General features: G+C 50.0%; 2 protein-coding genes across 3 annotated transcripts in view; one reads left to right on the top strand and one right to left on the bottom strand.

Annotated features, from left to right (window-relative positions):
- Positions 1–15,170, bottom strand: part of fbxl13 (F-box and leucine-rich repeat protein 13) — a 31,572-nt gene that overhangs the window by 10,771 nt on the left and 5,631 nt on the right. Inside the window, exons 8-11 of the mRNA XM_029247293.1 lie at positions 14,951–15,086; positions 2,443–2,495; positions 2,200–2,300; positions 817–946 (exon numbers count right to left, since the gene is read on the bottom strand). Coding sequence (XP_029103126.1) covers positions 817–946; positions 2,200–2,300; positions 2,443–2,495; positions 14,951–15,086 — 420 coding nt within the window. The remainder of the gene's footprint in view (positions 1–816; positions 947–2,199; positions 2,301–2,442; positions 2,496–14,950; positions 15,087–15,170) is intronic.
- On the top strand, positions 828–13,928 carry lrrc17 (leucine rich repeat containing 17). Of its 2 annotated transcripts, none has more exons than XM_029247292.1 (4): positions 828–876; positions 3,945–4,789; positions 11,776–11,931; positions 13,290–13,928. In XM_029247292.1, the coding sequence occupies exons 2-4, from the start codon at positions 4,039–4,041 to the stop codon at positions 13,748–13,750; spliced, it is 1,368 nt and encodes a 455-aa protein (XP_029103125.1). In that variant the 5' UTR covers positions 828–876; positions 3,945–4,038; the 3' UTR covers positions 13,751–13,928. The 2 variants fall into 2 exon arrangements, with proteins under 2 accessions (XP_029103125.1, XP_029103124.1); XM_029247291.1 differs by lacking the exon at positions 828–876 and adding an exon at positions 3,476–3,861.

A 15,170-nucleotide genomic window follows, 5' to 3' on the forward strand; every position in this document is an offset into this window, starting at 1 on the left:
ACTGCACAGGTGGCTTCTCGAAATGTTCGGCAGGATGTTTAAGAGCAGCAAAGATTAAAAGAACAAGAGCGCCATTTAATAGGAACGCGGACGTTCTCCCGGTGCTCAGAGTAAATGAGTTTCTGCACAGCGGCACAAAAAAATGCACGAAAGCTGGTGATGAAACAACGGAAAAAAAAAAAAATCACGGCTTTGTAAAACAGTTGTTTCGACATCTCAACGTAGACGCCGGATTCCATGCTTTAAAACTCCTCCGACGGCCTTCAGAACGAAAACGATGACGTCCATTCGGACGCCCGCCCCGAACACACCTGTGAGAGTCGAAATGCAATTTATCGTACCGTTTCCAAGCTGCTCTATTAAATATTTGCACGATGTTTAACAGTCGTGCAAAAGAATCCCGGCGTGGTGCTCCACAGAAGTGCCGCGAGAGGCCCACGCGCTGCTTTGGAAACGTGGCCTCCGGCGGCCCCGCGGAGAGCCGCTTGCACGGCTCCGCTTCCTGCTGAAGGCGGCCCGGGAACCGGGAGGCCATCTGCAGCCGGAGCGGGCCGAGCACGGGAGGGGGGCTTCCACCAGAGACGGGGAGAAAGAGAGAGCGTGGGAGAGAGGAGAGAGAGCGAGAGCGAGCGAGAGGGAGGAGAAAGAGGGAGAGAGAGGCAGAGAGCGAGAACACCGAGGGGAAGAGTCAGCGTGTAATTTAAAACCGGTGCAGCCCGTCGGCTCCGCAGTGCCCCAGGCAGCCAGTGTGGCCGGTGGTCCGTCCTGAGGGGTCCGCAGGGGGCACGTGGCGCGGCGCGGCTCGCGAGGACCCACCTGAGCGCAGCCCGACAGGTCCAGGTGGAGCAGCTTGCGGCAGCCTTTACCCGCGGCCAGGTACCGTAACCCTCTGTCCGTGAAGCGCCGACAGCACGCCAGGCTCAGGCACTGCAGGTTCACGCAGCACCTAGACGGGGAGCACGGCACGGGAAGGGTGGACGGGGGATGGATGTACAGCGCGTGCCACCTGTGACGGACTCGGAGGGCTCGTCGGCACGGTGGAGGTTTCGGGGTCTGCCGCGCACGAGCCTCCGTGGCAACTAATACATCGAAGGCACCTTTACCGATCCTGGAGGCTCGCAGCAGCGCGACACGTATTGCCGGAACGCGCGCCGCGTAGAGCAACTTATAAGATCATTTTATTTCCCTTTCCCCCCCCATGTCTTGGGTCGGTTTCAACACCATTCGCAGCGTTACGTGTCAGCGTAGGGCTACGGCGTCATTCTGGGTGATGAATGGAAATGCTCCGTCTTTGTGACCCGTCTTCCTTTCCGCTTGCGAAGCTCAAATGGTTCTAATTAGGTGCAGACGGCAATGCGAGGTCTTGAGGGTTGCAGAATTTGAGTGCGGTGGTGGTGATGGGGGGGGTGTGTGTTTCCAGCCATGAAAAGGACTGTGGGGTGCTGTTAACACTTTGAAGACTTGGGATCATAATATCAGGAATTTTGGTGGCTGGGTTTTGGATTTTTTTTTTAAAAAAAGAAAAAAAAACCTCCCGTCTCTCCTATAACCACTTGACTTTTGTAACGGCTTTCACCGGAGCGATTTTATTCCTCCGCCGAGACGCCGAAGCTCGGTGAAAAGAAAACTCCTCAGTCACTTCTACCCACATCCCTCCAAGCCCTACTGTTCGTGCTCAAGGCTGATGCTTTAAACACGATACGGTAAAACGTCTGGCCGCAGCTGCTGGTCGGCGCCCTTGCGATCCAAACGTCCTCTTTCTCTGTTCTACTGCCAGCTCTTTCACCTGCAAGCTTGCATTGGAAAATCCCCTTTATTAAACAGGGTAAAATGAGACTAGTGAGGTAATGCTTTACTCACTGTTCAATTAACCACAGCACGAGCAATCCGGCACGTAAGACACAAAAAGGGTTTTACGCTCATCAGACATGAAAGAAAGGGACGGCGGGCGGCGCAGCCGTCAGACCTGCCATCGTGCACTCGGAGGACCCGGGATTGAACCCACCTCCTGCTGTACCCTTGAGCAAGATGTTACCCTGAATTGCTCCAGTACTGATGGCCCAGCTATGTAAACGGGTAAAACATTGTACGCCGCTTAAAGCTGCAAGCGACAAAATCAATAAATGCAGTGTATGGATGTTTTGTAGAAAGGATGGACAGGAATTACAGTCATTCCTTGGGGGACTTTAACTGGATTACCTGGAAAGGCTCCTTAAAGTGCTGTCAGTGATGGGTGTGTGGGACAAATTGAGGTAGAGCAGGGCAGGGCAGCCTTCCAGGATCACTCTCACAGATTCATCCTGTGGGGATGAGAGAAAACACACACACACACACACACACACACACTCAGTCTCACCCATTCCAAGACGCTTTCAAACGGACACGTAAAGAGAAATGAAATGCGCGAAGCTTCGGCGGCCACTTTCTCCTGCTGTCACTCACGTCAGCGCCGCTGCACTCGGACAGGTTGAGCTCCTGAAGGTTCCTGCATTCGCCTGGGGGACGAGAGGAACGCTTTACACGCCTGCCTTTGGCAACGCAGATGGTCACTGAGCTGTGCCTGCAGACAGGAAGCTCCTGGTCCCAAATCCCACCCCGAGCCCCTCTGCAGGCCTGGGGGTCGACGCAATGCAGTCGGACATCGCGAAAGGAGACGGCGCACCGATTAACGACCAGAAGGGTGTGGGTTCAAACCCCCAGGTGTGGAAGTGCTGCGGTGTCCTGGAGTGAGGCACTTAACCCGAATTTAACAAGAAAAAAACCCAGCTGTGTAAGCCGGTGAAAATCTGAAGCTGCACTCAGTCGACGTCCCTTTGGAAAAGAGCAGCTGCCAAGCAAATAAATAAAAAGAAAGTAATAATGTAAAAACCCGGTCCAGCCAGCTGCCGTTGCTACAGCGTAAGTGAGCACACAGGCAGCTGAGCCTTGAATCCTCACTCCTGCTGTAGTACTCAGGATACTTACTCTGAATTATTCCAGTAAAAATGACCCAGGTGGGGTATAAATGGGTAAATCAGTCTCAGTGGCTTTACACAGTAAGGATTTAGCGTCAACTCAAATGGTAAAGGTAAAGATACGTGGTTTTCACAGTAAAGAGGGAAAGCTAGGAAATCCAGCACACCGCACAAGTAAATCTTCAGCTCTCTGACGTATGGTGCGATCATTAATGTGGCCATCATTATTAATTTAATTATCACACACACACACACACACACACACACACACACACACACTTTCTGAACTGCTTGTCCCATACGGGGTCGCGGGGAGCCGGATCCTAACCCGGCAACTCAGGGCATAAGGCTAGAGGGGAAGGGGACACACCCAGGACGGGGGACGCCAGTCCGTCGCAAGGCACCCCAAGCGGGACTCGAACCGCAGACCCACCGGAGAGCAGGACCCGGTCCAACCCACTGCGCCACCGCGCCCCCCCAATTTAATTATTACTAATTATTAAATTAACTGGAAAGCTAATCCAATGAGGTCGACCCTGAATGGTTAGCCAGACTCTTGCGAGTCATACAAGAAGGTTCCAGAAGGAAACATCTGTAAACGAGTAACTTGTGATGCTATTTATGATGCGCTTGGTGCAGAATGATTCAAGGCTGCTGGGGGTCACGCTCAGGAGAACAAGAAGGAAAGATCAGCAAGTTCACGCAAACGGACCTAAAAGCTACCTCCATCCCCCACACCACCGAGTGCCGAAATAACCGAAGCTCCTGCTTTCCGAAATACGCACACGACCCCTCGTAAGTCCTTTGATCGATGATTGGACGCATCGGATGGACGACTTAATCGATGACCCAATTTGTACACGGGGCAAGAAGGATTAGACTGACTTTGGAACGCGGGAACAATGAGGTTCACGAGCTCTTGTTATACCATGTTTACATTTGACCCGTGTTGAGATGGCATTTAGCACGACGCTCTCCCTCTCTTCGCAGCGGCTGCAGCTGTAGCTCGTCATCAGGAGCGCCACCCCAGACCCGCGCTTCCTGCCTCGCGGCGAGTCTCGCCCCCGCCTCTGCCGGCCAGAGGATGAGGGCGACCGCAGCTCTCCTGATGCTCCTGCTCTGGGGGTCTGTCGCGCTCGGGCGGGCACGCCGCGGCGAGAGGCGCGGCAAGGCTCGCGGCGGCACCCGGAAAGGCACGGGAAAGCGCTCCGCCACCGAATGCAAAGAGTATACGGAGGCTGGGCAGACGTACCTGGATTGCCAGGACCGTCATTTGACCGCGGTGCCCACAGGTTGGCGCGGTCAAGTGGACCACCTGATTCTAGCTCGCAACAAGATCCAGACGCTACCGGACAACGCTTTCGTACACTTCAAGGGACTGAAGAGCCTGGACGTGCAGCAGAACCAGCTGGCTGGGATCGAAGCGAGGGCCTTTGCCGGCCTCAACCAGCTCACTACTCTGCTCCTGCAGCATAACCATCTGCGCCTCCTCAGCGAGGAGGCGCTGCTCCCGATGCCCAGACTCGCCTACCTGCGTCTCTACGACAACCCTTGGGACTGCCAATGCCAGCTAGACAGCCTGGTCCGGACCTTGCAGGTGCCGAGCAAGCGCAACCTGGGCAACTACGCCAAGTGCGCCGAGCCTCCCGCGCTCCGGGGCCGGAGGCTGAAGAAGGTCAGGCCAGAGCTGCTGTGTCCCGAGCTGGAGGGGAACGTCCTGCAGGAGCCCAGGGAGCACTCGCTGGACCGCACGCCCATCAAGAGCCATCTCGATGTCACCAGCATCTGCCACACCTACGCGATCCCCACGCCCTTCCTAGACTGCCAGAACCGAGGTAGGGGCTCACGGGTACCGGGAGGGATTTCAGCCGCGTTATGGCCAACGGCGGAATGCGGCGTGTGAGCTTAAATGCGGGAATAGTTTAACGTTCTTGGTAAATCCACTGTCGCAGGGAAACGAGGAGGTGCGTTTGATAAAGATAAAAGCTGCACTGGTTCCTCAACTTACACACATAGCCGTGACCGAATGTCAGATCGTAACTCCATTTGTTCGTAAATTCAACAGCTACCGAACGTAAAAATCGATGAAAGCTTTACAGCCCTAATACAGATTCTGTTATTTTAAAAAAAAAAAATAAAAAAAAAAAAAAAAACCTCAGATAAACCTATAATGACTAAAACTTTGCAGAAAGACATTTGTTCGTTTATTCCGTTTTCAGTAATTCCTGCTTCCGGTGCAGAGTCTCGGTGTTCCAGAGACAATCCTGGAAACATATGGTGTGAGGCAGGGGAAACCATGGACAGGACTCTATCACAGGACTTTTATTTCATAATCTTTTATTAATATTACCATTAAATCTACAGTCATTCACTGAGATATGTCAATCCCAGGTTAGAGGAGACAATTTGCCCCAGGTGGAGGAGTTTAAGTATCTTGGGGTCTTGTTCACGAGTGAGGGAAGAAGGGAGCGTGAGATCGGCCGCACACTGGGAGCAGCAGTAATGCGGTCGCTGTACCGGACTGCAGAGGTGAAGGGGGAGCTGAGCCATAAGGCAAAGCTCTCTATTTACCGGTCGGTCTACGCCCCCACCCTCACCTATGGTCATGAACTCTGGGTAACGACCAAAACGAAAGAATGAAATCACGGATACAAGGGGCCGAAATGAGTTTTCTCCGCAGGGTGTTGGAACTCACTCTCCGTGACAGGGTGAGGAGTTCGGACATCCGGGAGGAACTAAGAGTAGAGCCCCTGCTCCTCCGCATTGAAAGGAGCCAGTTGAGGTGGTTCGGGCACCTGGTACGGATGCCCCCCGGGCGCCTCCCTTTTGGGGGTACGCCAGGCACGGCCAACTGGGACCCCGAGGTCGGCCCGGGACCCGCTGGAGGGATTATATCTCCCAGTTGGCCTGGGGACGGCTGGGGATCCTCCGGGTTGAGCTAGAGGAAGCTGCGAGGGACGGGGATGTCCGGACCTCACTGCTCTCCCTACTGCCACCGCGACCCTACTAGGACAAGCAGGATAGAAAATGGATGGATGGATGGATGGATGGATGGATGTCAATCCTGGTCACGAGAACTCGACGTCATGAGCAGTTTCATGTAATGCCCCAGCTTTGGCTAAAAAGGCATTTCTTTGCATTTACGAGCCCCGAATCTGGACCTCCCTTACCTTCCTACGGCTGTACGCCACGAGCGCAGAGCCACCATGCAGAATTCTTTGCAGTAATAGTTTGGCTCATGCTGCGTTTAGCTCTCAAACTTGATTACGCCTCGTTTGTTAATTTCATTTGTTATGATCTCGGCAATCACGGCCTAACTGGTTCTCAAGGGCCCCTTTTGGACTATCCAAATGATGCCAACTTGTCCGGTGAGATCAGTTTCATTTGCATTTTCACCGATTTGTCTGAATTAGTACATGAACAATGACCATCATACTTATGTGTCTTTGGTCTTGGAGGATTTGTTTAGTGTACAATAAGGTAACAACTATGAAAGGGTTGAATGAGCGCCAGTAGACAGTCATACAGTATAATAGAGTAATTCATGAAGGGATACTCACAAGTCAGGAAGGGCTCAGGAATGCATACTTTTTTTTTTTTTTTTTTAAACCATATACCCTAATGGTAATTACTGTCACGCGAAACATAGGGGCCTGGGACGGCTGGACTCAAGTGCAGCGTCGTTCGTCCGGAGACGAGTTCTCGGTGTCAGGGACAGGCGAAGGGTCGGTCCATCGTTGGTCAAGGTCAGAGTGAAGATCCATGGACGAGGTCAGGGATTTAGCGAAGGGTTGGTCGAACGGCGAACAGGACAGGAACGAGGATCCGTGGACGTGATAGGGAAACGAAGCGAAGAGTCAGCTACCAGAGGATGTGAACAAACAGCTAGCGATGCTTGTGAATAAAGTGTCACGGGAAAGGACGGTTGTCCCTGACGAGATTCCGCAAAGGTCTGGGAGTTGGAGTGTCTTTTAAAGGGTAGGTGCTGAACTGGAGTCAGGTGCTGTTGATTGAGTCGTGGGTGTGACAATTACATCTTCGATTTATGGGAATTAACCCCTTAAAGCAGAGGATGACTGTCCAAATAATACCGAAAATAAAAAAATGCCATGTCCATAACCTGCTATTCAGTGTGTTACTCTGCTTTACATGTAGAGTAGAAGACACTGCTGTGTTCCTCCTGTGTATCAGGTGCAACAGAAGAATGACAAAGTGGACTAGAGAAAGGAGAGTAACTTGGAGGGGGTGCGGTGGCGCAGCAGGCTTGGCCGGGTTCTGCTCTCGGCTGGGTCTTCGGTTCTAGTCCCGCTTGAGGTGCCTTGCGACGGACTGGCGTCCCGTCCTGGATGCGTCCCGTCCTGGGTGCGTCCCCTCCCCCTCCGGCCTTTCGCCCCGTGTTGCCGGGTTAGGCTCCGGCTCGCCGTGACCCCGATTGGGACAAACGGCCTCAGCAAGTGTGTGTGAGTGAGTAACTTGGAGTGTAAAGTGCAGGGCGAACACATTTCAAAAGCAAAGTGTTGAATACTGAATATGTGTCTCATTTGCAACTGGGGACACACCAGATCTCACGATGAGGATGCGGACTAACTCATCACAAGTATGTGTAACGTTCATCATCTGATCACGTTCCGCTTGCTTTATTAACCGTGCGATCAATAACGTAATAATAGACACGCGCCCAAATTTATTTGCTGGATTGTTTCGGTAAAAGCGTCGGATCTGGCTGCAACAAATAATAATTAAAAAAAAAATACACTGTAAGACCTCTAAAATTTTTAATTAACTTTGAGTTATATTAAAATTAAAACTAATTTTGAACGAGTGAAAATAAAACTACATCACCTCCACAGACTCCTAGGCAGTGCTGACTACTGTCCATAAACGCGCTCAGCATTCGTCATCTTGTTATTGATCACCAACGTCCAGGAACACAGACTTGTAGCGCAAACGCTGTAGAACTCATTCTCTTCCGCTGGGGGGGTTGTGGCATCTCATGGGAAAAGTCAGTTGGACTAACCTGCTCTGAAACTGCTCTGTTTGGGCGTTTCGCCGAAGACCCGGAAAACAAAAACGAAAAAGATAAGCGGAGGAAGAACAACCATCATCTTCACAAATTCATAACTCCAATGCTCGTACGTGACGACCTGGCGTACGGAAGAGGTCTTTCCTGACCTTTGGGAAACCAGGGTCGGTGCGGATCTGCCAATTCGGCCGAAACAGTGTGGCGAGTACAGATGTCCAAATTATTGTCTTGCAGTCGACCCGAGGTCTGCCATGTAGACCATACTTGCATTCGGAAAGTGGAAAGAGCTTTGAATGAGCCGGAAAAAACTCTTCTTTGAATGTCTCTTGCCAATCCCCAACAGCACAGCACCTCTAACGTGTACGACACCCCCCCGGGACAGAAACCCCCCCCCCCAAAGAGGTGTCTGCTTGTCTCTCCTGATCTCCAGGGTTCAGAAGGAAGCTACCAGCACATTAAATTCTGTAGATGAAAATAAGCAATTTCTGGCAATCTGTTTTTAATTCCTACAAGTCTGTTTCACATCAGACCGATACAATCTTTTCCACAACACCAAAATCTAAATAAAATATGCTTGTTTCAGGAAAGTGGAACAGCTTTATAGGAATAATAGCTGAGCTGGGGAAAATCGGTTCTGCGGAATGAAGCTGGGTAAGCATGTATTTGGAGACATCCGACCGAAATTAACTCAAACCTAGGAGCCGGGATATATTTAAGCTCAAATGTTAGGCTAAAGAAAGTAAAATTTCATTATGTTCTTCCACTAATATCACCTGAAGGTGCTGCGGTCCAAAATGACAGAATAGATTTTTATGCGTTTTGGCACTAACCAGTGGAAAGAAAGAAAAGAAAGCAGTAAAACAGTGGTTATTGGCAGTAAAGACGGGGAATTTTACAGAAGCTTCCTTCACGCTGCGCGTTTCACCTGCGCCTTACTTCCGGTTTCTTCGGCAGAGCTCACTTAGGTGCGTGCGTCTGCCAGGTTGCTCTGCATGATGCACACGGGCCATGATCTGCCAGGGCTCACACGGCGCAGTCCTTAAGAAGTGCTTCGCAAGCACGTGGCCTGGCGAAATGAGGACTGGGTACAACGTTGAGATCATTAGAAAAAAAATATTTGCTTTACCAAATAAATACATAAAAACTATGTTATTACAAGGCACGACACCACAGCGGCACACCAGGCTCAGAAAACACGGTACGGCCCAGCGTTGTGCTCCCTTTGCTGCTTACAGATCGACCGAACTCCAAGGAAGCTTCAAGATATATATTTTTTTTTTTAACCACTGAAAAAAATTAATGGTGACAGTGGTAGAATAGTGATTTATGATGTACTGAAAAATTCTATTAATATATACTCAGCTGATGCTCTTCTCCAGAGCAACTCACACTGTTAAGGTTCTTAGTTACTTGCCCATTTATACACACGCACCACCATCTGAAACCGCTTGTCCCATACGGGGTCGCGGGGAGCCGGAGCCTAACCCGGCAACACAGGGCGAGGGGCCGGAGACACACCCAGGACGGGACGCCAGTCCATCGCAAGGCACCCCAAGCGGGACTCGAACCGCAGACCCTCCGGAGAGCAGGACCTGTTCCAACCCACCGCGCCACCATAAACCCCCCTCCCATTTATACAGCTGGGTAATTTTACTTAAGGAATTTAGGGCAAGTACGTTCCCCAAGGGTACTACAGCTGGAGGTGGGAGTTAAACCTGCAACGTTTGGCCCCCAAAGACAGCAGCTCCAACCACTATGGCACCAGCTGTCCCATATTGACTTAATAAGAACATGCTGACATGTTCCACAATGAAAAGATCTGACACTGGCCTGGCTGAGAAAGGACGGGCTGCGCTCCTGCCATGAAGGCATGCGAAGGGCCAGCTTACATCGGGAGCTTTCCATGTTTCTTGGATACGTGCACCGTTTGGCTCGTTTTGCGTCGAAGGACAACTAGGATCGGTAGCTCGACTGCTGGGCCACACTCTGTGTGTGTGCGCGTGTGTGTGTGTTCACATGTGCTTGTGCACTTTTGTGCGTGACACAGCAAGACAAAAAGCCACAAAGAGGATTTTCCTCCTCTTACCACGGGTCCTATGAGCACTTCAGACGAAGCGGTCTCATGTTCCCATTTACAGCCCCCGTCCAGCAGGAGTCTGCTAATTATGGCCTGCGGCCTTGAGTAAATCACATACCAAGAACATTTGCCGTTCTGTTTTTCCACGGCTCCGTGAAATCCCTAACATTGCACAGCCGGAGTGACTTTACAACCGCTTCTCTCGCAAAAACTACAAGATTTAAACGCAAACGTACAAACGGGCTCAGGGAAGCCAATACTGCAATCGGGAGGGATTGGTGAGGAATGTGTAAGATCTGCATTCGGGGATGATGATCGTCGCAAAGGAGGACAAGCCGCGTCGATATTCGGACGGTTTTAGTCTAGTCGAGCATCATACTTTGAGAAGGTTACGAACTTCGCTGCATGCAGGGCTTTCACTGCAGGCACCACTGTGGGAGCGCGATCCGCCCAGGGTTCTGCACTGAGCAACGGGCACTTGAACACACGTGGAACCGGAACCGTCCGTCAGCGTTCCATACAACGAAACCTAATATTTAGAACACGCACTTTCTGGTCTGGCCCAAAGTTCAGCGTAAGCTTTGCTCATGTCCTTGCACCTCTAAACGGGGAGGGGGGGAAAAAAAAATAAAAAAATCCCGCGAAAAACTGAGCTGCGGGGACGGATGTCGACAAACGACCCCGATAATAAAACAAATGACGTTGGGTTTGAGATTTTTTCAGACATTTCTAACTTTAACCTATGTTAAGACACGAGTGAATCGATGTATATCCGCTATTCATGTCTTCTCCTCAAGGTTCAAATCACATTTACGCTGGAGAGCTATAATGAGTGCATTTCCATGTCTGTGCGACTGATGTAACAGAACTGTAAGAGAGGCACAAAGACTCTCTTCCATCATCAACAAACCGTTTCCTCTCAGTCACACAAAAGCAAACATATTTCAAGGCCGTTCGTCAAAAAGGAGCGTTTTATGTTGTCTCGTGCAATTCTGAACACACGCGGGCAACGCAGAGCTACGCAAGCGAAGGATATCCCATTTCAGTATATTGATCCAAAGCAATAAATTCCACGCTCTAATAAATAAGACAATAAAAATCACGTAGCAAAACGAAGGAGAGTAATTTACGAGAGTATATTTTGTGTATTATTACTAAGTACGCGGACAGGATTCCCCTTTCAATGCATTTTCAGAAATTAGATTCACTTATTGCTTATGCAAACTTATTATCACACTGTACCAGCGGTGTACGGTACAAAATTCTCCAGGTATCATCACAGCTGTTTCTGTGTGATAAATGTCTTGGAAATATTTTTAAAATATGATAGGGCCAGCTAGCAGCAGAGTGGGTAGAGCTGCTGCCTTTGGACCTGAAGGTCACAGGTTTTCACCTCCAGCTGTCGTACCCTAAAAAAATTGCTCCAGTAACAATTACCCAGCTGTATAAATGGGTAAACAATTGTAGTTTGCTTTGGGGAAAAGCATCAGATAAATGTAAAATTAATGCAGCTAAAGCTTCTATTTTACATGCATTTTGAACATGTGGGAATTCCATGCAAGTATCCTGCTCTAACCCAAATCACAGACACACACCCTCAGAATTGCCCCTAGCAGCAGCTGGGAGAACGGTTACACAAGCATTCAGCTGAACGCCCCCCCAGATCATTCTACCAGACCTGTCTGTGCATGAGAAGAACTGAACCGCCTCCCCTTCCGCAGGCCTGAAAAGTGTGCCAGCAGACATCCCCTCATACGCAGTCAAGGTGGACCTGTCCAAAAACAACATCGGGCATCTCAAGAATAAGGCCTTTCTGGGCTCTAAGGAGATGAGACTGCTGAACCTCAGCAGCAATGGCCTTCAGCACATTGATACAGGTGGGTACATGTACAGGTGAGTACAGGTATAGGTGAGTGCTGCTACAGCCAGGTATAAGAATTTTTGATTCTCAAAATTAATTTCGTCGTGTTGCGACCTCACATAAAAATAAAGTGATCTGTAACAGCATCTGTTTGAAGTGCCTTTTGAAAGGTAGTGATTTTTTTTTTTAATAGAAAGGGACACGAGGAGGGGTGGTGGTGCAGTGGGTTGGACCGGTCCTGCTCTCCAGTGGGTCTTGGGTTCAAGTCCCACTTGGGGTGCCTTGCGATGGACTGGCGTCCCGTCCTGGGCGTGTCCCCTCCCCCTCCGGCCTTTTGCCCTGTGTTGCCGGGTTAGGCTCCGGCTCCCCGCAACCCCGTATGGGACAAACGGTTTCAGTCAGTGTGTGTGTGTGTGTGTGTGTGTGTGTGTGTGTCAAGGGACATGGTTCATCTTGACAGTATTTGGTGAAGAAAACATACAATAAGGTCAGACTAATGGTCTTCATGTCTTCTGTAAGAGTGTAAGCCACCTCCGCTGAGGCCCAGGAAAAGGGTTACCCGTAAATCCTAACACCGCATGCCTTTTCACACGGCACGACATTCTTGGAATCCCGGCCACCTCGGGAGCGTAAAACTTTTCCGCCGCGCGGAATTACTTTCCTCATCGACAGCATTACGCTGCAGAGCTGAACGAAGAAACGGTGCCACTTTAACCTCCAACTGGGTACAAACGGTCAGAATTCATTAGAAAATAAAGTATGCTTTAGCAGCTTTTGTACATTTTATTTTCTTAGGAATACATCATTTTATGTCTGCAGTTTAATTCTGGATAATTAGTTTACAAGTGGTAGGAAAGCTTGTGTATGAAATCGGGCTTTATACAATAGACTGCATGTGAGCTGTTGCCCTAAACAGCTGGTAGTGTAATAGTTAGAGCTGCTGGATTCGGACCCGAAAGGTCACAGGTTTGAATCCCAGCTGCAGTACTCTCGAGCAAGATACTTACTCTAAATTACTCCAGTAAAAATTCCCCAGCTGTATAAAAAAGGGGTAAATAATTGCAGATATCTTAATATCTGCTGGAGGGGAAAGTGTCACCTCGATGAATAAATCTAAATAATCCAAAGTCACGTTTTTTTTTTTTCCTGATACGGTCAAGTACGAACAAAAAAAATAAACCGGTTTCATTCCTCAAACTTGGCACGGATGCGGAACATCCGCGTTTCTCGCCGCTCCGTTCGTCCGCCGACTCCCGACAGGGGCGCGTCGCGTATCGTTCGCCTCCCGAGTCCTCACCGATGCTCGCTCGCGCGCCCGCCGTTCTGCTGCCGCAGCTGCGCTCTGAATTCGGAAACGCCGTGTCATTCCGACAGATGCTTTCGCTGGTCTCCTGTATCTCCGGGAGCTGGATCTCTCCAACAACAGCCTGCGCCACTTCCAGTACGGGGTGCTTGAGGACCTGTACTTTGTACGGAGACTGGCCCTGGGGGGGAACCCCTGGGCGTGCGACTACAACATTCATTACCTGGTGTACTGGTTAAAGCTACACCCTGCCGCTGAGCACTCCGGCCTGGTGTGCCGCTCGCCGGCCGAGTTCGCGGGCTGGACGGTACATAACTACGTCAAGACCTACAATGGGGAGTGTCCCAAGGACGGGCCGATGACTCGGGACGCGACCTTGGATGCCGGCACCCGGAATCCCAACGCGCTAGAGCCCGGCGACCAGGACCCCGGCGCTCTGGAACTCAACGTAAAGATAGTGGAAGATGAGAAAATACTGCTGCCACGGCCATTGAGCGGGCCAAAGAAATACGAAGTCATACGGCTGACTTAAATCGAGACGCGTCTCTTATTGCGAGACGTTCCGCTTCAGTCTGTATCAGATGACGGTCGTTTTCTGTGGCACCATAGTAATTATTTTTATTGATGAATTTTCATTTCCTTTATACAGAAAGTTGTGTAAAATTCTAAATAATTTGTACTCGTTGTTTCTGTGTCGATAAAATAAAATTTGCCGCTTATTCGGAAACGGATGAGTAATGATGGGAAGGCAAAAGTGAACAAAGGGCCTGCGCTTGGATTTGAACCAGCGAAAATTCACATTACAACTCTTATGTGTTGTGCCGATATGTTACCCACTGCTCTCTTTAGGAGTTCCAGGAGTTTGTGGTGGTTTGCTCCACCAGAAAGGAACTTCTTGGAGGAACTTCTTCTGGTATGCAAGGGCAGCATGGCCCGGAGTTATTTATTTATTTAACTAATATTAATGAACAGCACAGCAGAAAAGAGTCACAACAACATAGAGACTATCAGTACATGAAGAAACTGCAAATTTACATTTATTTAGCAGACACTTTTCTCCAAAGCAACTTCCAATGAACTCTATGTAGTGTTATCAGCCCACCACAGTGATTTACACTCCTAGATACACTACTTACAATGGATCACTCATCCATACATCAGTGGAACACACACACACACACACACACTATGGGTGAAACTGAATAGCTTGTCTTTGGAGTAGGGGAGGAAACCAGAGCACCCGGGGGAAACCCACACAGACACGGGGAGAACAAGCAAACTCCACACAACCCGAGCGGGAATCGAACCCATGTCCTCTCACACCACCCAGGCGCTGTGAGATAGCAGCTCTACTCGCTGGGCCGCCGTGCTGCCCAAATACCTACTTATAAAATAATGCAGCGTAAGGACTGTGTTAAAAGCAACAGGAAACCATAATGATAGTCTAGCTGAGCTCCCCAAATATCTCCTGACCTCAGTCCAAGCTGGAGGAGCGTGGAACACCATACAATTTGTGAGTACACACTGAATCTAAGGTGCTTCCAGGCCTTTCACTCTACTGGACGGAGGAGACAGAGGAGCAAAACATCATCAATCCATGGGGAGAAATGTCCTAAGTGGTGCTCCCACAAACTCGGACCCTTTGACGTGATCTTCACACGGCCTTTACATCACACGAGCGGTTCGGCACTTTTATGAATATTTCACGGAGCGGCACCCACGCGTAACTCACCAACGCAGCGGAAGCTAGGCCAACGGAGGCTGCTGCAGCCACGCATGTTCAAGTGGACCACGAACGGGCGGTACTTCTGCAGAATCTGAACCACCGTGCCATCCGCAATGTGGTGCTTCTCAGATGAGAAGTTGATCTAGGGAAGAACAGGGAAATACAACAATGGGGCAACAGAGGGGTGAATAAAATAAACACGATATGGAAAAGGAATTAACTGTGA

Source organism: Scleropages formosus, chromosome 21 (assembly GCF_900964775.1).
Source record: "Scleropages formosus chromosome 21, fSclFor1.1, whole genome shotgun sequence".
Lineage (NCBI taxonomy): Eukaryota > Metazoa > Chordata > Actinopteri > Osteoglossiformes > Osteoglossidae > Scleropages > Scleropages formosus.